This window comes from Asparagus officinalis, chromosome 1, assembly GCF_001876935.1.
Source record: "Asparagus officinalis chromosome 1, Aspof.V1, whole genome shotgun sequence".
NCBI classification, from domain to species: Eukaryota; Viridiplantae; Streptophyta; class Magnoliopsida; order Asparagales; family Asparagaceae; genus Asparagus; species Asparagus officinalis.
The window spans coordinates 111,434,935-111,459,217 of NC_033794.1; the positions used below are offsets into that span (position 1 = coordinate 111,434,935).

The following is a 24,283-nucleotide window of genomic DNA, read 5'->3' on the forward strand; positions in this document are numbered from 1 at the left end:
ATGGCCGGCCACCTCAAGGTGGCTCGGCTCATGCCGAGCCACCAAGAGGTGGCTCGGCCGGCCACCTTGGTGGCTCGGCCACCGAGCCACCTCTTGGTGGCTCGGTGGTGGCCGAGCCACCAAGGTGGCCGCCGAGCCACCTATTGGTGGCTCGGTGGTGGCCGAGCCACCTTGGTGGCCGCCGAGCCACCAAGGAGGTGGCTCGGCCTCCGAGCCACCATTTGGTGGCTCGGAGGTGGCCGAGCCACCCCAAGGTGGCTCGGCCACCGAGCCACCTAGGTGGCTCGGCCGAGCCACCACTTGGTGGCTCGGCCACCGAGCCTCCTTGGTGGCTCGGTGAGCCGACCTCCAGGTGTTTGTCGTTTTGCCTCTTTGTGCCCGTTTTCCGGTTTTGTAGTTGATAGGTTCGGATTCGATTTGCTGATTTGGCAGTAAATCCGGATCCCAATTAGGCAGTACATCCGCTTCTGAGTTGGAGTCCGAAACCGATCTTGATTCGATCGTCATTCGTCCGAGTATGCCTTTGGTTGGATGACTCGTTGACTCTTCGAACACTTGGCTTGATCCCGCACGCGAATGGACGTATTCCGTTGTTTGCGTGCAATTAGTCAATCTCGTCGCCTCGTTGGTTTGTCGGTTCGTGCCGAGCTGAGCAAAAGGGACCTATAAGCAATTTTATATGCCTACACTTGGGTAATTTAGTTTAGGTTTTATATTATGTGTGTTAGTACTTTAAGCTCAATTATATACACACATACACATTTTGTTTTTTGTATATATATATATATAGTTATATATATACATATATGTTTTGGTTTAGCTATATAGATATGAAACAATATATATCTTCATATATACTTTTATATGTTTCATATTCTATTGCTTTTGGAAAAATATTGTGTTTTTGGTTTATATGGTTTATAGACTTAACAACTATAGTTTATACTTTTTATCAAGTCTATAAATTCATTTTACAAAGTTTCAAAACATGGTTTATGTCAAATGTCAAAAAACATGTATGTTTACTTTTCATGTTTTTGGACATATTTGAAAAATAATGAGTTTTCACTTTTGAGAAGTGCAATTCCAAAAATTCTTTTTGTAACATGTTCATTTACATGTTTGCAATGATTTTCCAAAGTTTTATAATTTTTGGAATTTATTTATTATTTTTAAAGGCACTTTTAAAATCAGATTCTCAGCATGTACAGTGCCTGTGCACGTTTATAAGTCGACTTATCAGAGTTGACAAGTCGACTTATGAAATGCTCTGGAATGTGCAAAAACTCTCTGCCAAGTCGACTTATTCGAACTGTTAAGTCGACTTAGACCAAGTCGACTTATGTCATTTTCCAAGTCGACTTATGTGCTGATTTTTATGTGTTATTTTTATCTGGAAAGTCGACTCATGTGAATTTTCAAGTCGACTTATACTAAGTCGAATGCAAGTCGACTTATAAATATGACCGTTGAACAGTAACAGTTATTTTTCAGATCTGTTTTTATGTGGGTTTTTGGTCATTTCCTTGGGGTTTTGGCTGATGTCTTGGGTTGTTATAAATACCCCATTGCATTTACCTCTCCCACCTAACAAGAGAAAAGTTTTTAAGAGGTTTACAAGTTTTGTTTAAGGGTTTAGTGTTTGTTTAAAAAGCTTTTAAGCATTTACAAGAGTTTGATTTGTGGAGCAAATTTCACAAGAGCAAGTGGAGATCATCCTTGGTGTTTGAGCATTCATTCTTCTCCCTCTCTCTTTTCATCTATAGAGAAGTTTTCTTAAACTCAATTCTAGCATTTTATAAGTTTTTTCTTAATTTCATAAGCTAGATTTCATATTAAGTTTATATTGTTTTATCTCTTTGATCACACACAACCTATTGAGCTTATTGTATTTACATTCATAGTATATTTTTGGGTTGTGGGGTTTGTGACTTAGAGAGTGAGCCTACATTGAGTTCTCATCTATTGTAGAGAATAAATTTATTTGTATTGAGCCAAATTGTGGGGATTCACTTTGTATTACACTAGTACACCAAGAGGAGTGTGTGGTGAGAGACGGGGTTGTCCCAAGAGGAGTGGGGTAGGTGATAATGCCTAGAGAGAGGTTATAATTCCTAACACTTGAGGGAGACACGGGCTAGAGACCAACACTTGAGGTGGTAGTTAGTGTAGTTACATTGTGAGTGATTGTAAAGTTTTCGGTGAACTAGAAAACCAAATTATGAGGTGTAAACGTTGTTCGGGTGAGCGTAGAAAACCCGGTTGTGTGATAGTGGAGATCTCCTCGAGGTGAGGAGCGGGGACGTAGGTCAGGCGGACCGAACCTCGTGAACATATGATTTGTTTGTGATTGCATTGGCGTACTTTTATATTCGTGCTTATTATTCATATTGCCTTTGTCAATTGCTCATTGTTTATTTTACCCACTATCTAGTTTTGTTTGTTCACCCTTGTGTTAACTTGTATATCCTTGCTCACATATTGTTCATAAGTCATTTGCTAGGATATATTTATTAATAAGTTTTAAATTAGCATAAATCGGATTAGATTAGCATAAACCCTATTCACCCCCTCTAGGGTTCCTTCCTAGCGGTATTAGAGTACTTTCAGAAGCTCTGCCCAATTTTTTAGCAATTAGATCTGATCGACGGTGGTCCACAGATAAACCCCGACACAGGCAAAGATCCCACGCAAGCAGAAGACCGATAAACGATCTCTGCGTTTGTTTGATAAAGTTGTAAACTTTTTATTTTCATTGTGTAAGGAGATCTTATAAAAAGATCAACTTTTATTTTATTCGAGTTTATTGTGATGACTAAAGTTGTAATAGATTCGATAGCAATGAAGACAATAACTTTCACCGCAAACAATCCCATCATAGTTCCCATTAGAAGTAATAGTAAGTATCTAGAATTATTTCATCTTCCATCTACACTGTCTAATACTATCTTATCTATTTACATAGCTACTTGCTTGCGTATTTTTTTTCTTTTTTTCCTTCTTCTTTTTCTTTTTTTTAAGTAGCCACGTTTTGAATCACATATCTTTAGAAATATATTTTAAAAATTACTTTCAAAAGACCCATCAAGATAGTGCATAAATATATTTTATGGGTTTTATTTTCTTCTTCTTTCTCTTTTTCTTTAAGCGGCCACGTTTTGAATCACTTGTTTTTAGAAATATATTTTAAAAATTAGAATTTGATTAGTATTAGGATAATTTAAACTTTATAGGGGTATTTTTATCTAAAAAAAGTTTTTCCCGAACTCATGCTTTTAAAAGGAGTATGATATGGACACTGTTTGGCAAAAAAAAAAAGTGTCTTATCTAAGAGCTTGTGTCTTATTGACTTGGTCAATAAGCTAGTAGAGTTGTTTGGTGACCAAAAATAGGAGGAGATTATTTTAGAGATTGTGTCTTTTGCAAGTAGCTTTTGGAAAGCTAGGAGGAGATTATTTTAGAGATTGTGTCTTTTGCAAGTAGCTTTTGGAAAGCTACCTCAAGTAGCGTTCGTCTTTGGGAAAGAGCTGTAAATTTTTTTCTTCCGTTTTTATCCCTAATAATTCTAATTTTATATCAATAATATTACATGTCTTTTTTAGTCATTTAACATATTTAAGCTAGTTGTACAGCTACTTTTGCCAAACAGCTCTAGCCAATCAGCTAGCTACACAGCTAACAGCTTTCAGCTATAATTTCACAGCTTTCAGCTAGCTTAACAGCTTTCAGCTATAATCTCACAGCTTTCAGCTAGTTTTGCCAAACAGAGCCCTGATATGATTTCATCCCCTCTTCTCAATATTCAAGAAGAGATGGGTATAATGGAGCACCGACATATATCTATGTTTAAATTAGTTTTTTAATAATTCAAAAGGTGCCAAATAGCGGCTTTCACTAATTAAAAAAGAATATATTTTAGTTCCCAAAACATTAATATAATGTACGATACGCACGTACGTACATGAGACAGTAGATTCCAAAACGTTCGGACTTGATTAATCGAGAAAAATAAATAAACAAATAAAAACCACGAGAAGAGCCTCAGCGAACCAAGGAGAGCTTCTCTGGCTGAAGATCCCTCTCTCTAAAAATTTCTCTCTCATCGCCGGCGACGCCCCGCCGCCGCCACGTGGCACGCACCTCCACCCTTCCGCTGCTCCGCAGGTACTCTTGAAACCGAAACCCCCAAGAACCAATTCAACTAATATGGATCCATTATTGTTTAATTATTTACTGCACTAATTTTGCCCTAATTTATCTACTATTATTTTTTGATGAGGTGATGAATCATGAATATGAAGTAAGAGAGAAGCAAATTTCTACTGTTTTATTAGTGGGAAAAATTGCAAATTTCTAATATTAAGGATGATTGGAGGCGAGAAAAAGCGCGCAATTTTTTTTAGAAAATCTAAGAAGAGCTTCAAATTTTAATAATCAAATATCGATTTTTGAACTATTGAAGCCAAAAACTCGTAGGTATATTAGAACCAATGATACTGATAGGATTCAGTTATATTTTAATCGTTAGTACTCTGGTTTGCTCTAATTTATTTCTCAGGGCAATCTGAATAGCATAATCGAGGGAGGTCATTCATAAGGTTTGGATAATTACTGTTTTATTAGCAGTAAGAATGCAAAGTTTCAAAATTTTATGACTGGAGACGATAAATTAGGTGCAATTTTCCGGAAATTTTAAGAAGGGTTTCAAATGTTAAAAGTTTGAACCTCATGATGGTGATCTTACTGGAATATCCACTTGCTTTGTTGAAATTAGGGACCTGGTTATTTTAAGGAATTTTTTTGAATCTACATGTGAAATTTTTTTTTTATGATAACATAATTTTGCTCCTAAGAGAAACAAAGTTGTTAGAATAACGTTATTCTTATGAATATATTCAATACAACTGAAGCTGCCTGAAGTTATTTTCTGCAGAAATGCCCCTCTTCGCGCTTCCATGATCTTGAATATTACTATTAACTAAACACTAAGCTATAATAAAAAGTAGGGCAATATGAGTCCATGCATGATTGTTGCTCAAGTGTTGGCAGGTTTATTACAGTGATGCCACCATGAAGAGAGAAGTAAAATATTGAAGGACACGTGGGATACTCTGCAAATGAAATTATAAAGAGGGAAGTAATCATGTATAATATGTATTTTGTAATTCGAAAAGTTAGATATAGAATCAATATAGGAGTTAGGATGGGGAAAGGAGAAACAAGTTGGATACAAGACGTAACTGTGGATTTTAATTTGCTGACTTTGTCTTTTACAAGTTATGTGTATCTCTTGTGTTGTCTTTATGAATCACTTAATTATATTTGTTAACTATATGTCTTTTATAATATGATATTTACAATGAAAATTGTATATTTGCATAAAAGGCTTCAACTGTGTCAGGCCTTGCTCTGACTAACTTCCTGTTAAAATGCAACATTACATAGAAAGAATGAGAATCATCTTATCAGTTCTTCCATGATTTTGTGGATCACCCATTGGAAATAAATCGTGCTTTTATACTACATCTTGACACTGTAATGTCTTTTTCTTCTCTAAATTGTATCAATATTTGTATGTTACAGGTGAATATTCACAGTTATCTTGTAAATGGCTCAAGATGGTTCTGGTGCTGATTCACCACGACGAAGGTCAGGTCTTTTAAGAGATCAAGTGCAGTTGGTGAAGAAAAAGGACCGGTATGAAATTGCTCCAATTCAGGAACCCCTATCATTTGAAAAGGGCTTCTTTATAGTGATTCGGGCTTGCCAGCTGTTAGCCCAAAAGAATGAGGGAATTATTTTGGTTGGGGTTGCTGGTCCTTCTGGCGCTGGGAAGACAGTATTTACTGAAAAAGTCCTTAATTTCATGCCAAGCATTGCTGTCATATCAATGGACAACTATAATGATGCAAGTCGAATCGTTGATGGCAATTTTGATGGTATTGTTGCTTTCGCAGCTTAGCATCTTTCTTATGCTTCTATCTTTGTTTATGCTCTTACCCGTGCCAGTGACATCTTAACTCTGAATTAGCTTACTGCCTATACTGTCTTTGTGATCATGTTTGATGAAAAAGAGCGATTATCGCAGCTAGATTTTTTTTAGGATGTCCATTTGGTCAAGAACAAGCAGTCTATAACGTAGTTACATCAATTGACTTTTACTACAAATTATTCATTGCAATTTGAACTTCTTAACTCCAACTTTTCAATTGTAAGGTTTGTCAATGCCCTTCCTTTTGGCCTCATTTGTTCTGCAATGCCAGAGCAAGAAGAAAATGAAACAGAAAGAACGGAAACATTCTCAGAAAGTAATGGGAATTCACTAGGACTAGAATTTTCAGAAAGTAACGGAAACATTTAAGGAGATTCTGTTTTGTTGATGTGTACCTCCCTCCTAAACCTCCCCATTTTGAAGAGCTCTTCATTCTGTACACACAAACATCATTATGGATAGAAATAGAACATTACTTTTAAATGGTTGCCTATGAAATTTCTGGATGGAACTTTGTAGGACTTTGAATTTAATGTCTTATATTGGAATCTGAATCACATGGAGAGCTGAACTTTTTGCTATCTTTCTGTTAAACAATGAGGTCATACCAAATGCATAAATCTTTCATATTTTTTAATGCAAAAGAAAGAGGACTGGAGGAAAGGAAGAGGACTAGAGGAATCCAGGCATTACTTCTTAAGAAGGCTAGAAGTAGACTTTCTAATTTTATAGTTGTCCTGAATTCAATAATGCAGTGTGATTACACCATGGAAACAAGAATGTGTAACTGTACCCAATTATATGTACATATGACCTGGCACCACTTCCAACTGTTTCTGCCTAAATATATCCATGCGCATAACCATAAAAATACTCATGTAAGTGCAATTCTCTATCAAGCGGCAAGATTTCCCATCTAAAGTGCTGAAACAATATGTTGGTTGCTTAGAGATACTTTATGAAAAACTGAAGTCATGTGAGCAGCCACGGTGGAAAAAATAGACCATTGTTAAGATATGCAATTTCATCTCATAGTCTTAGACAAATCTAGATCGTGTTCAATGGCAAATTGGCAATTGTAAGACTTGAGAAATGGAATAATATATGCATATGCTCTCTGGAGAACAGATTGAAGACAATCTCAATTAGATGCTTTCCTTATGTTACTAGTTTTTGAAAATGAGTGCCACTATTAGACAAAGTGTTAAAGTACCTGCGTAATATTCCAAGTGAAACAAGGAGCTTTATGCTATATGAAAATATATCTTGGAACTTTTACTTTGCTGTTAGTATTACTTTACTTGGAGAGTCCTGTGCAAGCTGCTACCTTTTTTTATATTAAATGCCAGTTAAAATGCAAGTTTATACTGACTGTATTTAGCGAAAACTATGATGTTTTAATTTGTTATGTTGGATCTCATTCCAATAAATGTCTCTCGTTTCCTGTCAGTAAAAGAGAATGGAAAATTGGTTCAAACTATTGTAATATCTAACTATCTGTAACACTTCAACAGATCCACGCCTAACAGATTATAATACGTTGCTCGAAAATATTCGTGACCTGAAGGAAGGGAAATCCGTTCAGGTTCCAGTGTATGATTTTAAGTTGAGCTCCCGTGTAGGATACAGGTAAGTATCTCCCACCACCCCACCACTTAGGTAGTGCATTTTTTTTTTAAATTTATGTGCGGTTGGTTCTGTTATCCTTTGAGTTACAAGGCATTCTACAATCAAGTCATAACATTTACAAGCGGTCTTGCGTTCTCTTTTTTTCTTTTTTTTTTGCGAACAGGACAGTTGAAGTTCCTAGCTCTCGAATTGTCATCATTGAGGGCATTTATGCGTTGAGTGAAAAGTTGCGGGCTGTACTAGACCTGCGTGTTTCTGTGACTGGCGGTGTACATTTTGATCTTGTGAAGAGGGTTTTAAGGGACATACAGCGTGCCGGTCAGGAACCAGAAGAAATCATTCATCAAATTTCTGAAACGGTTGTGTTACTGTTCATTCTACATGCTAGCCATTAGTGTTTTCAGCTAAGAAATTGTTCATTCTTTTCTTTTGCATATTCAATTATACATTAGGCTGGTGCTTTTTGTTTTATTGTTTGAGAATCATGCACTTTCTTTTTCCTACTTTTGTAAATATTGAATTCATATCTTGTAATTTGATGTTATAATTTGTTATATGCAGGTGTATCCTATGTACAAGGCATTTATCGAACCAGATCTGCAGACTGCGCACATAAAAATAATTAACAAATTCAACCCGTTCACTGGCTTCCAGAATCCTACATACATTCTAAAGGTTAGCCTCCATTCAAATTTGTTAAGGCAAGGTTGAATTAGTAAAAAGGAAAAAAAAACAACGTGCCTTCTACTGATAAATTGAATATTGGCTGTCTAGCACTAAGTGCTTTCTATTATTGTAGTCGCCAAGGATCTTGTCAGTGGACCAAATCAAGGCTGTTTTCCCCAGTGAGCACAAAGAGCATACAGAAGAGACTTATGATATATATCTACTGCCACCAGGTGAAGATCCTGAAGCATGCCAATCCTATCTAAGAATGCGAAACAGGGATGGGAAATATAATCTTATGTTTGAGGTTCGTCATTTGCTATTGTTGATTCAGTTGATGCTATAATTTTCTGGTTGAAAAATAGAACTAGAGGTTGGTTACTTGACTTCTGTTTTCCTAGTTTAAATGTCTTTTATTTCCTTCATGTTTTTTTTCTGTAGTATCTCTTATGTTATAATTATAAGATATATTTGTCACATTATGTGTATCCTTCTTCTTAACTTGTAAACATGCCTTTGGTCCACAGTGATACAGTTTTTAATTATACATGACAAATGGATACAAGTTTGGGCAGTGTATTAGTATTAGTCATGTGATCTTATAAGGACATCGATCCATGACATTCAAATATGTACAGCTGAGACTAATGAGCCTATGCATTTTTATGAGAAGGACAAAAAATGTTACCCATTAATTTTCATGATATTCTATTGGTGACGAGGTTGAAAATATGAAATGTAAACTTCAAATGGGATTTAATACATTTGAAATATCTTAGTATTATCTTGTAGCCTTCAGAATGGATAATTTCTTGATGAGCGACCAACTTTGATCGGTTTATCGAAGATGATATTCAATGGAGTTGAAGTTGGCTAGATGAATCATATCTACTTTAAACTTTGGAACTCAATTTTAAAAATTGCTACTGGAGCAGATTTCTTTTCCTTATAAGTGATTTGTTTTTCTACGATATCTATTTGTATATGCGTATCAGCATTTGTGCTAACCTATGATAGATACCTACATGCATAAACATACATAAAGTTTTAGAATAGCAGACCCACATTTAATATGATAAGGAAACTCCACATTTCTTTTATTGTGCTTGACATCTGAGGTACATATTTACCTTGGGGGATTAGTAAGCAACTTTGATAACTTCACGCCTCCTTACTGTGATTTGAGATGAAGACTATGTGATGTCATTAGTTGAAAGTAAGTTTTCATAACACTTGGCAGGCTCCTTCCTGAATTTCTGACAAATCCATTACTTGAAGGACTGTTGTGGAAATTACCTACTGAATCAGAGAATAGAGAGACAATCACAAACATAATATTTACGTGGTTCGATCAAATTGATCTACGTCCACGGCAAGAGGGTGTATCACTATATTTCTTTCTCAACATACAACACTCATACAAAATATTGAGAGCTCACAGATTTCGTTGTGTGGCTTTCTCTCTCTTTTTCTCTCAATCACTCTCTGCTGGATTTCTTAGATTTGGAGTGTCTTTAAAATGAAGAGAGGGGAGGAGTTTTATAGTCTTCAATCCTTTCAATCCGGCCACCAATCACGTCATCAATTCTCCCCTGTCACCATCCTTCTTCATTTATCATTACTAGGCTACATCTTTTCTTTCTTAATTTTGTCAAAAGAAGTTGCCACCGAACACATGCAGTCACCCTGGTCTTCATAGGTCAACAAATGTGGCCATAAAATTTGCCACCGAACACATGCATCCACCCTTGTCTTCATAGGTCAACAAGTGCGGCTATAAAAATAACAATCTCCACCTCGGTGAAGTTTTCTCAAAACTGAGCCGACACCAACCTTCAACAAATGTCCCACTTGTTGCGTCCAGGACGTCGTGAAACAATTCACGACAACAGACTCAATCCACAACAAGTCGAGACCCACACGAGAATATGACCACTCTCCAAACGTCGATAACTAGTGAATTTTACCCGTCTTGCAAACAATGCCCCAAGCGGGGCCACCTAACAAGTGTGAATGCCTCCCAAATTCAAGCAGTGCTTGAACTTGAAGGTCGGGATGAGTTTGGTCAACATGTCAGCTGGATTGTCTGCAGTACCAATCTTCTCCATCATGATATTCCTTTCAGTAGTTGCCTCACGAATGAAATGATATCTGACATCAATATGTTTTGTCCTCTCATGATGTGCTGAGTTTTTGCTTAGATGTATTGCGCTCTGATTGTCGCAAAATACAACTGAACTAGCCTCCTGCTGTAGTCCAAGCTCATTCACAAGATTTCTTAACCAAATGGCCTCTTTTACCGCTTCTGCTGCTGCCATGTATTCTGCCTCTGTAGTAGACAAGGCAACTGTCGACTGTAGAGTCGATCTCCAACTAATAGCTGAGCCAGAAAGAGTAAAAAGATAATCAGTCCAAGATCTCCTTTTATCGAGATCACCTGCATAGTCAGAATCTACAAAACCTACAACTGAGGTTCCCAAAGTACTGCTATCAAAAACTAAACCCAAATCTGAGGTACCCCTGAGATACCGAAGGATCCACTTCACTGCCTCCCAGTGTGCCTTCCCTGGTTGAGCCATGTATCTGCTCACTACACTAACTGCCTGGGCAATGTCTGGACGAGTGCAAATCATAGCATACATTATGCTACCCACTGCATTGGAGTATGGAACTCGGGACATCTCCTTCTTCTCGTTCTCACTTGTAGGTGAATCTGAAGCCGAGAGCCTAAAGTGAGGAGCCAAAGGAGTCGTAACGGGCTTGGCCTCATCCCAAAGCGTTCAAGCACCTTTTTAATATAATTCTTTTGTGAGAGATATAATGTTCCAGCTTTCCTGTCCCTCCTGATCTCCATACCTAAGATCTTCTTTGCTGCACCAAGATCTTTCATCTCAAACTCATCACTGAGTTGTTTCTTCAAAATAAGAATCTGTGACATGTTCTTAGCAGCAATAAGCATGTCATCGATATATAATAGAAGATAAATAAAAGAATCATCTTCTAGATGCATGTAGTACACACAACTATCATAAGTACTTCTTGAGTACCCATGACTAAGCATAAAATTATCAAACCTCTTGTACCACTGTCTGGGAGATTGCTTCAGGCCGTACAAAGATTTTTTTAATCTGTAAACTTGATCTTCTTTACCTTCTACGAAGCATCCCTCTGGCTGAGACATATAGATAGTCTCCTCAAGTTCGCCATGCAAAAATGCAGTCTTCACATCAAGCTGCTCAAGCTCCAGATCAAATAGAGCAACCATGACAAGCAATACACGGATGGAGGTATGCTTCACAACCGGAGAGAACACTTCATCATAGTCAATTCCCTCCTTTTGTCTATAACCCTTAGCCACCAACCGTGCTTTGAATCTAGCATCTTCAACCCCTGGGATCCCTTCTTTCTTCTTGAAAATCCACTTGCATCCAATTGCCCTTTTACCCTTAGGTAATTGCACCAAATCCCAAGTCTGATTCTTGTAGAGTGACTCGAGTTCTTCTGTCATAGCCGTGGCCCAACGTCCAGATTCTCCGCATAAGACAGCTTCAGTAAAGTTTGATGGCTCTTGAATACTCATCTCTTCAGCTGTCGTGAGAGCATACGCCACTAATTCAGCATGTGCATATCTTTGAGGAGGTTTGATCTGTCTCCTCTCTCTGCCAGTGGCTATGGAATAAGGTTCTTCAGTCTCAGCATCATCATCATCTGAGCCTGAATCATGTTGCTCTTCTACAGCTGTAGGAGCAAATTTTATAGACGACTTTTGAGACGTCTCTCCCTCAAGCTCCACCTGAAGCTCTACCTTATCCATGGTCTTCCCTACGTTTCCTGTAGACTCAACAGAAACCTTCCCATGATCAAGCATATATCTTTCATTAAAAGTAACATCTCTACTAATAATGAATTTAGGAGAATCAGGTTCAAGACTCCACAAACGATAGCCTTTAACGCCTTCAGCATAACCAATAAATATGCATTTCTTAGCTCTAGGCTCAAGCTTACCCTCTCTAACATGATAGTAAGCGGGACATCCAAATACCTTTAAATTTAAATAGTCATTTGGTTTACCTGACCATACCTCGTTTGGAGTCTTGTGTTCAATGGCTGTAGAAGGAGACCGATTCACCAAGTAACAAGCTGTGTTAACAGCTTCAGCCCAGAAGCCTTTATCCAAGCCAGAGTTTGAGAGCATACACCTGGCTCTCTCCATCAACGTTCTATTCATGCGTTCTGCCACCCCGTTTTGCTGAGGAGTGTGCCTGACCGTGCGATGTCGTACGATCCCAGAATTTGAGCAGAACTGATTGAACTCACCACTGCAGAATTCTAGACCATTATCTGTTCGGAGACGTTTAATCTTCTTTCCAGTTTGATTCTTAACAAGCACTTTCCACTTCTTGAAAGTTTCGAACACCTCGCTTTTGCGCCCGAGAAAGTAAACCCAAACTTTTCTGAAAAAATCATCAATAAACATCAGAAAATAAAGAGCACCACCTTTGGATGGAACCTGAGCAGGTCCCCACAAATCTGAATGGATGTAGTCGAGAGTGCCCTTCATCGTATGTAAGCCAGTCGAGAAGCTGACCCGAGTTTGCTTCCCAAACACACAATGCTCACAGAAATCAAGTGATGATGTATGGTCACCACAGAGTAAGCCACGTTTACTCAAAATAGTCATCCCCTTCTCACTCATGTGGCCTAAGCGCATGTGCCACAACTGAGTAGTGTCCCTATCAGCATCAGAGGACACACTTGCAGAGCCTGTCACCGTACTGCCTTGGAGAACATAAAGACTATTCACCTTACTATATTTCATCACAACCAATGAACCCTTAGTAACTCTAAGAGCTCCACCTTCGCCAGTGTAAGAACACCCAATAGAATCCAAAGAACTCAAAGAAATCAGATTTTTCTTTAAGTCCGGGATGTGTCTCACATCTGATAAAGTTCTCACTATCCCATCGTGACACCGGATGCGAACTGTACCAATGCCAACTGTCTTGCAAACTGCATTGTTGCCCATCAAAACTGATCCACTACTTATAGATCTGTAAGTAGTGAACCAATCTTTATTTAGACACATATGAAAAGACGCACCTGTATCCAAGATCCATTCTCTATCGGAACGACCATCCAAGGGACATACTGCAAGAACCGTCTTAGCAACAACGACAGTATCAGCCTTTGTCGTATTAGCTGAATCTGAGGTTTCACCACGCTGGTTGTCTTTCTTCTTTAGAGCATAACATTCTGACTTGTAATGCCCTTTCTTGTGACAGTAGAAACACTCCATATTTTTCTTGTTTGGGGCTGACCTGGACTTTGAGCGATTTCTGGATTGCCCTTTATCACCCTCTCTGGCATTCGATCTACCTTTGGCTAGCAGACCATCAGCCTGCCTATCGGTACTTCTCCCATTTAACTTTGTTCTCAACTCAGCAGAGTTCAAAGAGGCCTTCACATCCTCAAGACTTATGGATTCTCTTCCATACAACATAGAGTTAACAAAGTTTTCATAAGAGTCAGGCAAGGAACACAGCACAATGAGAGCCTGATCTTCATCATCAAGCTTAAGATCTAGGTTTTTCATAACAATTTTATTAAATTCATCAAGGTGTTCCTGAATGGGTGTACCTTCCTTCATCTTCAGTGTGTATAGCCGCTGCTTCAGGTATAATCTCGTAGTAAGAGATTTCTTCAAATAGAGACTTTCGAGCTTTGACCACAACCCCGCTGCCGTTTCCTCATCGGCAACTTCACGAAGCACATTGTCGGATAGTGACAATTGCAAGGCGCTGTGAGCCTTTTCGTCCATCTCTTCGATCTCGGCACTAGTCATATCTTCTGGGTATTTCCCATCGATAGCTTTAACCGTGCCTTCACGTCGCAATAAAGCCTTCATCTTTATCCTCCATAGGCTGAAATTGTTCTGGCCATCGAAGATCGACACCGAGAACTTCACAGAAGCTATTGTGGAAGATTGACAGTTGTTCTAGAACCAAGAAGCTCTGATACCAGTTTGTTATGGAAATTACCTACTGAATCAGAGAATAGAGAGACAATCACAAACATAATATTTACGTGGTTCGATCAAATTGATCTACGTCCACGGCAAGAGGGTGTATCACTATATTTCTTTCTCAACATACAACACTCATACAAAATATTGAGAGCTCACAGATTTCGTTGTGTGGCTTTCTCTCTCTTTTTCTCTCAATCACTCTCTGCTGGATTTCTTAGATTTGGAGTGTCTTTAAAATGAAGAGAGGGGAGGAGTTTTATAGTCTTCAATCCTTTCAATCCGGCCACCAATCACGTCATCAATTCTCCCCTGTCACCATCCTTCTTCATTTATCATTACTAGGCTACATCTTTTCTTTCTTAATTTTGTCAAAAGAAGTTGCCACCGAACACATGCAGTCACCCTGGTCTTCATAGGTCAACAAATGTGGCCATAAAATTTGCCACCGAACACATGCATCCACCCTTGTCTTCATAGGTCAACAAGTGCGGCTATAAAAATAACAAGGACGACTAAGTAGGTGATATTACTTTCCAAGTGTTTGGTGGGAAAATTCAAAGAAGACAATTGAGAACAAAAATGTGTTATTTCCTCTAACTAATTTAGATAAAGAATGATTACAACGTTCTCAATACAATTTCTCTCTAACAAACTTAGAAAAAGAAATTATAATTTTCTTAATCGGAATCCCGATTTACAAAAGAGAAAAGGGATCGACAGAGACCCTTTCCTTTGTTTAACCTGGGTTCTTCACGGTAGCGATAAGATGCCTCCCTCGATGTTAGCGTCGAGTTTGCTTCTTGTTGACAATCCGACGTTTCACTTCACTGGAACACAGTTTCTTCCTCTTGATTGATGATGAGGAAAACTTGCATGGCAAGTTTGAGCAGAATTCTTGATGAGTTTAGGAACTCAGTGCGAGTTTTAAACTCTATAAAAGAGTTAATCTGAACCGAAAATCGGTTTTAAGCCAAGTTCCGAAGCTCCTTGTTGCTGAAGATGCTCTCGGTTTGAAGGAAGAATGCCAATCCCTTTTAGTGATTTTTCGATCTCCCAAAAATTCAAGCTCTAAGAAGATCCGAAAGAGAGAGAAAGAGTCCAAGAGGAACCGATTTAAGCTGATTTTTCAGCTATTTATAGGGGATTTAGGAGTGTAACCGTCCTCTAAAATCTCTCCTTAATAGGATGTAACCAACCCCATTTTGTGAAAAATGATTTTAAAACTGTTCAGGGGTTTAAGGGGTGTAATCGCACCCCTAAAATCACTCTATAATGGGGTGTAACCGACCCCTTTAAGTCGAGATACGGTTTTGAAACCGTTCAGGTTCTACTTGAACCAGTCAAACGCAGAAAACACGGGTCCGACCCCTGCGTTCTAATGTTGCAACGCAGGGAGGACTTATGCATTCTGATGCTGCAACGCAGGGAGGACCTTTACGTTTTGATGTTGCAACGCAGCTTTTGAGCTTTGGGTCTCGTTCTGGGAACACAGAGGTGAGCTCTGCGATTTGAGTCTGGAACGCGGCCACGAGCTCTGCGTTTTGAGTCTAGAACGTGGCCATGAGCTCTGCGTTTTGAGTCTAGAACGCGGAGGTGAGCTTTGCGTTTTGATTTGAAGAGACCGTTGCAAAGATCGTCCGTTTGTAATCTTTACATTTGGCTCTCCGAAATATGAGAGTTATCAGATTGTAACTCTTGTTGATGCTTGTGAAAGTTGTTGAATCAGAGCTTTCATCGGTTGTTATGAAAATCGTCAGATTGTAACATTCATCAATCTACGTGAAATTTTTTAAATTGTAGCCTTCTGAAAACTGCCTAATTGTAAATTTCATCATCAATGTTTGATGGGGATCATCTATCTGTAATAATTTTTAGACAACCTACACCAAGATGAACCGACTGATGTCTTTCGACAAAGTTAAGGCCCCAAACACTTTCCCAGCAATACTTAGTCTTCCCTGTCCATTGGACACAATAATATGGATTTAACTTTTGGTTGTTTTACAAGAACGATTTTAGAAAGCACCATTATTATATAACCTTTTTGTACCAAACTGAAGTCAGCTTGAAGTACACGCACAAAGTGGGTTCATGCCATGGAAAGACTACTCAACTTTTCTATTCATATGTCAAGCAGACATCAAATTTGCCTTGATGCCAAATTTCTAGGAAGGCAATTGTGCTGGAAATGTAGAAGGGAAGTAAATAGGTGGCTAATATGAGGAGTGGAGAACTTGGAGAATTCTAAAGGATAAGAATAAAAAAGTAGGAAATAGCACTATTATAAAGATAATATAGGGAATCACACAATCAAGAAGAAACTGAAGAGAACCAAATCCTCAGAAAAAGAGAAGAAATCACACACCCTTCAATCAAATAATTCATTAATTTTCAATCAAGAAAATGTGGCTTTCTAATTCTATTAACACCGAATTCTTTTATAAAAGATTCAAAGCTCAACCAACTAACTAGCAGATAAACTCTAATAATTCAGATGCCAAGTAACGTTTAAATGTGTTGTTGTTGACCCATCAGTATAGCATTCCAGGTCTATGTCATTACTGCATTTATGAACAGTCGTTGCTCTATTGATGGTCGTCTTATATCAATTTTATATGTTATCAACAATATCAAAATGAGATGTACAGATTCTTTTTGTCATTTAAGATGTGTTTTATGTTGTCACCCGATTATGCCTGTAGTAGACTTAACTCCCATTGTTGGTATGCATGCACAAATCAAACAACACGATCTTGATTCATTTGTTAATTTCCAGGAATGGGTAACAGACAACCCCTTCATTATATCTCCACGTATTACTTTTGAAGTTAGCGTACGGCTTCTTGGTGGGTTGATGGCCTTGGGCTATAGCATTGCAGCTATTCTGAAAAGAAGCAGCCATGTTTTTTCTGATGAAAGGGTGATCGTAAAAATTGATTGGTTGGAGCAACTAAACCGACGTTATATCCAGGTAAAACTTTGTTGAAGGCTTAGACATAAGTTTGAAAGCATAGCACATAATATTGTATGTATTACATAATTAGGAATTTTGGTCATTTTGAGGTTACAGTCCATACTAATTCCCTCCATTTCTAGTTAGTATAGTAGAGATTTTTAATTGTGTATAGATTTCAAATTTATCCACAGTTTAATACCTAATTGTTCGAGTCAGCAAGTTTGCATTACCTTCTTGAGAACTGGGAATAATTAGTTTGCTGGAATATAACTGAATGGCTTTTGTTTGTCTTATTTTCTGGGGTTCCTGGCACGAATGAGAAATTGTGACTATCATTAGAAAAAGGACTGGGATTTTTTCTTCTTCTTTTGAGGTCATTGTTAATGTTTGTTTTGGTGGTAATCCCTTGTGTTACTTTTTTTGTACTCTTCTTACAAAGAACTTATTCTTGTATTCTTCTTACAAAGAACTTATTCTTTCAATCTTTGTTTCCATGTACCCGTCTTATGAATATTGTTCTTTTCATGACGGAGTCAGCAGCAAGCAATTATTTCAGTACCATACAAATTATTCAAGTTTGAGTACAACAGTATTGATTTTGATCCTAGGAACTATCCTTCAGCAAAGTGAAGTGGTTGTCATTCATTCATTGGCCTTTTATATTTGCTTCACTCTATACATTGGCAGATGGTGTCATGAGATGTATATATGTTATTGTTTCATTTTGTTCAGTATATATCACAAACTTCTTTTGATTTTGCATTTTCTAAATGTCCTTTGTAACAAGGCAAAGTTTAATTTTAATGCAGATACAAGGAAGAGATCGGCTGTTTGTTAAGTACATCGCAGAACAATTGGGCTTGGAAGGCTCCTACATCCCTCGTACTTATATCGAGCAAATTCAACTAGAAAAGCTTGTGAATGAAGTTATGGTATGATACTGTTAGACATCTTTTCTTACTGCTGTATTTTTAGTAGTCTCTTCTGCCAACATGTGTGATATGCAGGCTTTGCCAGATGATCTGAAGACAAAACTTAGCATTGATGAGGAAATGGTATCAAGCCCAAAAGAAGCACTTTCCCGAGCTTCTGCTGATAGAGTTGCCATGAGGAATAAGAATCTCAAGAGGTTTTGTTTGCTGATAATTTTTTTTTATAGAGTAGAAGCTTTTACTATAAAGCACAAGAATCTTGCGAGCTTTTATTTTCTGCTCTTTATCTTCGATAGAGTAGAAGCTTTTACTAAAAGCAGGAGTAAATTGACCTGTCTTCACTTGTAGTTATGTTCAGAATATTTTGAAAGTTCTATGTCATCCCTTGTACATATTAAATTGAAGCTGCATATATTTATTTGTTTTACAATAAACGATTTTGTGTGTGTATGTAGATAGATATACATACATACATACATACATATGTGCATACATACATACATACATATATTTATATATATGTATATATATAGTTTCAGCTGAAGGATAAGCATCTACAATAGGACATAAGATGTTCTACTTCATGAATGTATTAGGATATAGAACTTGCAGGACATCGATAAACTTCAAAACAAGGGATTCTAGTATCCGGTTGATTCTTTCAAGGCCACCATCATCACCCAACTGCACTTAGGTTTTATCATCTGACAAGCAAACTTTCTCATCCTTTGCCAACTTCTATGAATATTTTACAAATAGTTAGATGTCAAATGCTCTGATGTGGCCATAGACCAGCCAGTTCACACAAGTAAGCCTAAAAAACGGTTATACATCCGCTTATGCATGACTGTGGATGAAGAAAGCAGATCAGATCAAAATGGATTGAGTCGATCCAAATCTATCTTAGATAAAATACTTAGATTAGGGTCTTGAATCTTAAAAAAAAAAAAAAACTCTTGATGTCTCCCCTCAACCTCTCATTTTACGCCTAGGGCCATTGTCCTCGAGTCCGGACCACCAATGGAGTCACCTCCGCTGAGACTTGCAAGAAGGTAAGTTAACAACTTATATTGTGAGTCTTTTTACACTGATATTTACAAATTCATCTCCGTTATGATCTTCTTCCATGTTCCTCTCATTCTTCCTTTGTGATCTTCTCTCTTCTTCTCCTGCATCCCTGACTGCCTCAGAATAAAATCACCTTGAACAAAAGTAAAGTATCAATGAAAATATCTAGTCACCTGGCGTCAGGTCTGGATGCTTGCCCAAAGTTCTGGTTCTGAACTCGCTCGCTTTTCCTTACTCCCCTCAACACCCCCCCCCCTTCCCCCCCCCCCCCGCCCCACAAAAAAAAGTTTTTGGACTGATCACATTGTAAAATCATACCACAAAGAATGCTTTATAGCACACCGATGTATGATATCATCCTTATTACCTGCCTTTCCATGTCGTTTTATATATATACATATACATATATGCGCGCGTGTGTGTGTGTGATATCATCCTTATTACCTGCCTTTCCAAGTCGTTTAGCACGATAACATAATGTTTATTGTGATGTGATATGGTTGTTATTGATGATTTAATTTTTCTAAGATGAATTTTATGCATGCTCTATGAGGAGAAAATGATTCAACCACATTTTATGGACAACCCTTGTTCGTTATCCGCCCTCTCTGTTATTATAACTTCTTTCTTTTCCAATTAAATGCATTAGATCTCTGTGTTACGGGACAGGAAATCCGTTGTTCTTGCAGCTAGAGTGTCTCGAATTTCCTTTTCATAGAAGATTTTTGCCATCAATATGATGCTATGTTAGCTTCATGCAGCGGTTTGTCACACTCCTACTCAACACAAGGAGACAAGAATCTAGATAAGCTGACCAGACTTACAGTTGGCACCAGAAGATACGAAGGAAGAAACCCTGACTCACCTGCAATTAACCAGGTTAATTCCATCCTTGAACTTTCTGGTATTTCCAAAAGATTATGAGTTCTTGCAATATTGTACCATCTTCTTCTAATGCTACTTGCTGTAACTTTCATTTGGGTTATATGCAGGGGGTGATTACTCAGCTTTCAGAGCAGATATCCACATTGAACGAAAGGATGGATGAGTTCACTTCCAGAATTGAAGAACTGAATTCCAAGTTTAGCATGCAGAAGCCTTCTATGAGCCATCAAAACCTCCCTAATCAAGGTGAAACGTGCAATGGCTCGGCACCCACGTCCTTATTCATGTCCAGCTTGGGCAACGGAACACTGGTACCTACTTCGTCATCCTCTACCCAACTGAGTAAAGACTCCCCATTACTAGAAGAGGTATGCTTATTTTGTTTGGGAGATTACATGCTCAATTTGCATCTGATTCTACTTGCACGTAGTATGTAAAAGGGTTAGTTGTGGATAGACCCCTCTGTAGTTCTATTGTTGCAGTTAGACCCCCCTCACCCCGCGCTAAACTTTATTTCCCCCTCTCGTACCCCCAGAGAAATAGAAAATTCTTTTTGGACAGGTAGACCTCCGAGGATAAAAGTGTCAAAAAAGAATACATTTAGGGCGTCTATCTGCAACAATAGAACTGATGGGGTCTATCCGGAATTGGGTGATAGCATAGGGTGCTATCCGTCAATGCAACTAACCCTATATAATATTACCACTGCCTGTCAATTGCTTAAAACAAGCTTTTACTGCAACAGTTGAGTAAGAAGAAAGTTTTAGAGCAGCAGAAGTTATTAAAAGAATAAATGATAATATAATGAAACATACAGTGATAGTGTAAACTAGAACCTTCGGAGCAAAGACATCTTGCAAAAAATTGCTGCGTCTATACATACCAAATTCTGACTGCCCATTAACACGTCTGATTTTCTTTCATGAACTAACTTTCAATAACAGCACACTATATAATCTGGATGCATATGCTCATCTTCAATAGTTTCCTAATTACTTTCCCGATAACAGATCATGACCATCACTAGAGGTCAGAGACAAATGATGCATCAATTGGACAATCTCTCAAACTTGGTTCATGAGCATTTGGCTCAGCTTACCCTCCAAAAAAGAAGTGATACAAGTCGAATACTAGATCCAGGTTCAATTGGAACTCCACTTATTCTTGTGCTTGCAGCAGGCAGCATCGGCTTTTTCTTGTCGAAGGGTTTATCTTGGTCTTGAGTCAACACGATATTACTGATGACTCTCTGGGTCTTTCATCAATCCTTCAACGCTGACTATCTACGCGGTTCTTTGAGTCTTTTTGCTTAGAAGATTCATCAACAAGATTGTAAATTTGGTTATGATACACTTACAATAAAAATATCAGTTAAATCCATTACTTTTTTGTTCATTCTTCTTAAAGTTCTCAGTAACTGTGTAATTTTGCTAGCCCTCAGTTGACTCGGAACAAAAAGTTACTGGCTTTTGTATGATCACTCACTATAGATGTTTTCAGGAGGGCATGATGGTTCTTTGAGTTTTTGTTTAGAAGAACCATCAATAAAATTGTAATTTTTCTTACCTTACATTTACAATAAAGATATCAGTCAAAATCTGTTGCCTTCTGTTCATCCTCCTTTAATTTCTCAGTAACTGTACATTTCACAAACATATCACCATGGAATCACGAATAAGACTTGATAACTGCACAGCGCCTAGCTAAAGATTGTCTTAGAACTGTAAAAATGAAAATTACTCTAGTTTACAAGGGGATGATGCTTATATACAAGATTGTTACACCGGATTTAGTAGGAGGAGATAACTCTAAACAGAACTGAATGGAAGAATATGTTCACGTAGTTTGCCTAAATTCGGGCAATTCACAAATGTAAATACATAAGTTAAAAACTGTTGTCGTTCTGTTCACCATTTTTTCTATACAAAATTGTCAATTTGATTCTGTTACAATTTACAAATAAATATATAAGTTAAATTTGTTGTCTTCTGTTCATCATTTCTTCTATGCAATTTCCCAATATGAAACTTTATCCAGTTTCCAGAAGGGCTTGAACATGCATTTTGTTATAACGTATAACGGAAGGAGATATCCCTAACAGAACTAAATGAAGTAATATAATTGAAGGAATATGATTAATGTAGTTGACTCCGAACTTTTAGGATACACTCCGGCGACTGAGCAGCAGCAAACTCCACCTTAACTATATCCACGGCCGGTGCTCCTTTCGCTGCCAAACATAGCACGTGTATCCGACTCATCACTCGGGTACTCGCCAAAGTGCTAATTGGCGGAAGCGGGCTTGATGCTGCTTTCGTAACTCACCACTGGCGCCGGTGCAGCTAGCGATCGTACTCGCCGGAGTCGAACTCATAGCCGTTGCCGTTGTCGAAGGCCATGCGACGGAACTTTTGGATGTCGGCAGAGTACTGGTCGGAGTTGAAGGCTTGGCAATCCAATGATCTCACCACCTTGAAGGGAGAAGTTACTTCATAAGAATGTGACAAATATGTCAACCATTTGCGTGTTTTTTAACTTTGAGATTTTAATTTAGTTTATTTTAAATCATAGCTAACAGTTTGTAAACTATATTTGATAAGGGTTAAGTCGCATATAGACCCGGTGTAGTCCCGATGTTTTGACCTTATTATCCCTCTACTTTTATTTTTGCAAATATATACCCCTAACGGCCCTGAGTGAACTTTTTCTACCCTCAGAGGGTTCTATTTGTCAAAAAACAACTTCATCTTTCCTTCAGGTTAGAAGAAACAAAATGGCTTAACCCAGGGGGTCTATCTGCAGCAGTGAAACTACAGCAATAGTAAGTTGAAAAAGAGAATCGATGTGCATTTGACCCTTTAAACATTCATATGCTGCGAGAAGAAGATCTTATAAGCTCTTAACAGAAATCAAATATGTTTACCTGAACCATGCGAGGTCGCTTAGGAGCAGAATGTCGAACGCAAGCAGCTGCAGTTTCGATCATAGTAAACATCTCGATCTTATTATAGTTTCCCTGCAGCCTTGGATCCACCAACTCGTCGCAGTTTCCCGTCTCAAGAGCAAACTAGAAGCGGTCGAGCCTGTAAAGATAACAAACAACTTTGAGATAGTACGAGTAAAAACTTTGACAACACTAGAAGCGGTCGAGCCTGTAAAGATAACAAACAACTTTGAGATAGTACGAGTAAAAACTTTGACAACACATGAAAATTCTATAAATTTCTACAACAATCTAGAGTGTTCTAGAATTATCTAGAATCTTTGTGCAACATTTCGAAATGTGTTAAAAGTCCTTTAGAATGTGACAGAATGCTCTAGATTGTTGTGGTATAGACTAGACTAGACTAAAGTATAAGCAAGCGTAGTAGGATACAACAACAACAACAACAACAACGAGACCTTTATCCCGATTCTTGGGGTCAACTACATCTACCTCTTTGACTCAGGTTGAGGGATATCTGCTCATTAACTTAATCATCATCACATATTTTGAACACTTTCTGAAATTTTGTTAGGCCTACCTCTACTTCTTTAGCACTTCTCCTAATTGGTGCATTTAATGACCTCCATTCCTGATGGTCAAAATAGAAGTGTTTTTCTCTGAAGTCTTTCGCGTCTTTACTTACTCACTTAGTCTGTTAACTAACGAACTAAGCTACTAAAGTTATGTGTCTAGAAATAAAGCATGCACTAGTATTATTCGTGGCATAATATGAACTCGCCCGGATAGATTAAAACAAGTAATAATATGTTTCATTGCATGTCATGTAGATATCAAACATGAGCATAGCCTTAGGTAAATAAAAAAAAATGCATAAATTGTCAATAATAAAGGCTCATGAGTTTTCACAATGTTGGGATATTGATACAATGTTACGTAATATCTTCATGCAAAAGGTCGGATAACTTCGCCAACAATGTGTATCAGGCAATCTCAACTATTTCAATGAGCATATGTTCCCAATTTTAATTTGCAAAGCAATAAAGTGTAGACCGAAATTGAGAAGGAAATGTTGGATTTAAATCTAATTAAATCTATTTGTGGGCACATATGATTAATCTGTGTGTATTGCTATCCTTCAGGATAACCCACTAAAGTGATCAATCAATTTGGGTTAATGTGTATT

General features: G+C 37.9%; 1 protein-coding gene across 1 annotated transcript; it reads left to right on the top strand.

Annotated features, from left to right (window-relative positions):
- LOC109828980 (uridine-cytidine kinase C-like) lies at positions 4,032–21,762 on the top strand. The gene is made up of 12 exons (XM_020396006.1): positions 4,032–4,164; positions 5,584–5,939; positions 7,507–7,621; positions 7,785–7,980; positions 8,183–8,296; positions 8,421–8,594; positions 17,089–17,283; positions 18,078–18,200; positions 18,276–18,397; positions 20,030–20,147; positions 20,261–20,521; positions 21,164–21,762. Exons 2-12 carry the CDS (start codon positions 5,609–5,611, stop codon positions 21,374–21,376), a joined length of 1,962 nt encoding a protein of 653 aa, XP_020251595.1. The 5' UTR covers positions 4,032–4,164; positions 5,584–5,608; the 3' UTR covers positions 21,377–21,762.

Excerpts from the sequence above, each read along its gene's own strand:
- LOC109828980 (XM_020396006.1), top strand. The coding sequence starts at position 5,609 with ATGGCTCAAGATGGTTCTGGTGCTGATTCACCACGACGAAGGTCAGGT. Across the intron at positions 8,297-8,420 it reads ATCCTACATACATTCTAAAG|TCGCCAAGGATCTTGTCAGT; the intron begins GTTAGCCTCCAT and ends CTATTATTGTAG. Across the intron at positions 18,398-20,029 it reads AGGAATAAGAATCTCAAGAG|CGGTTTGTCACACTCCTACT; the intron begins GTTTTGTTTGCT and ends AGCTTCATGCAG.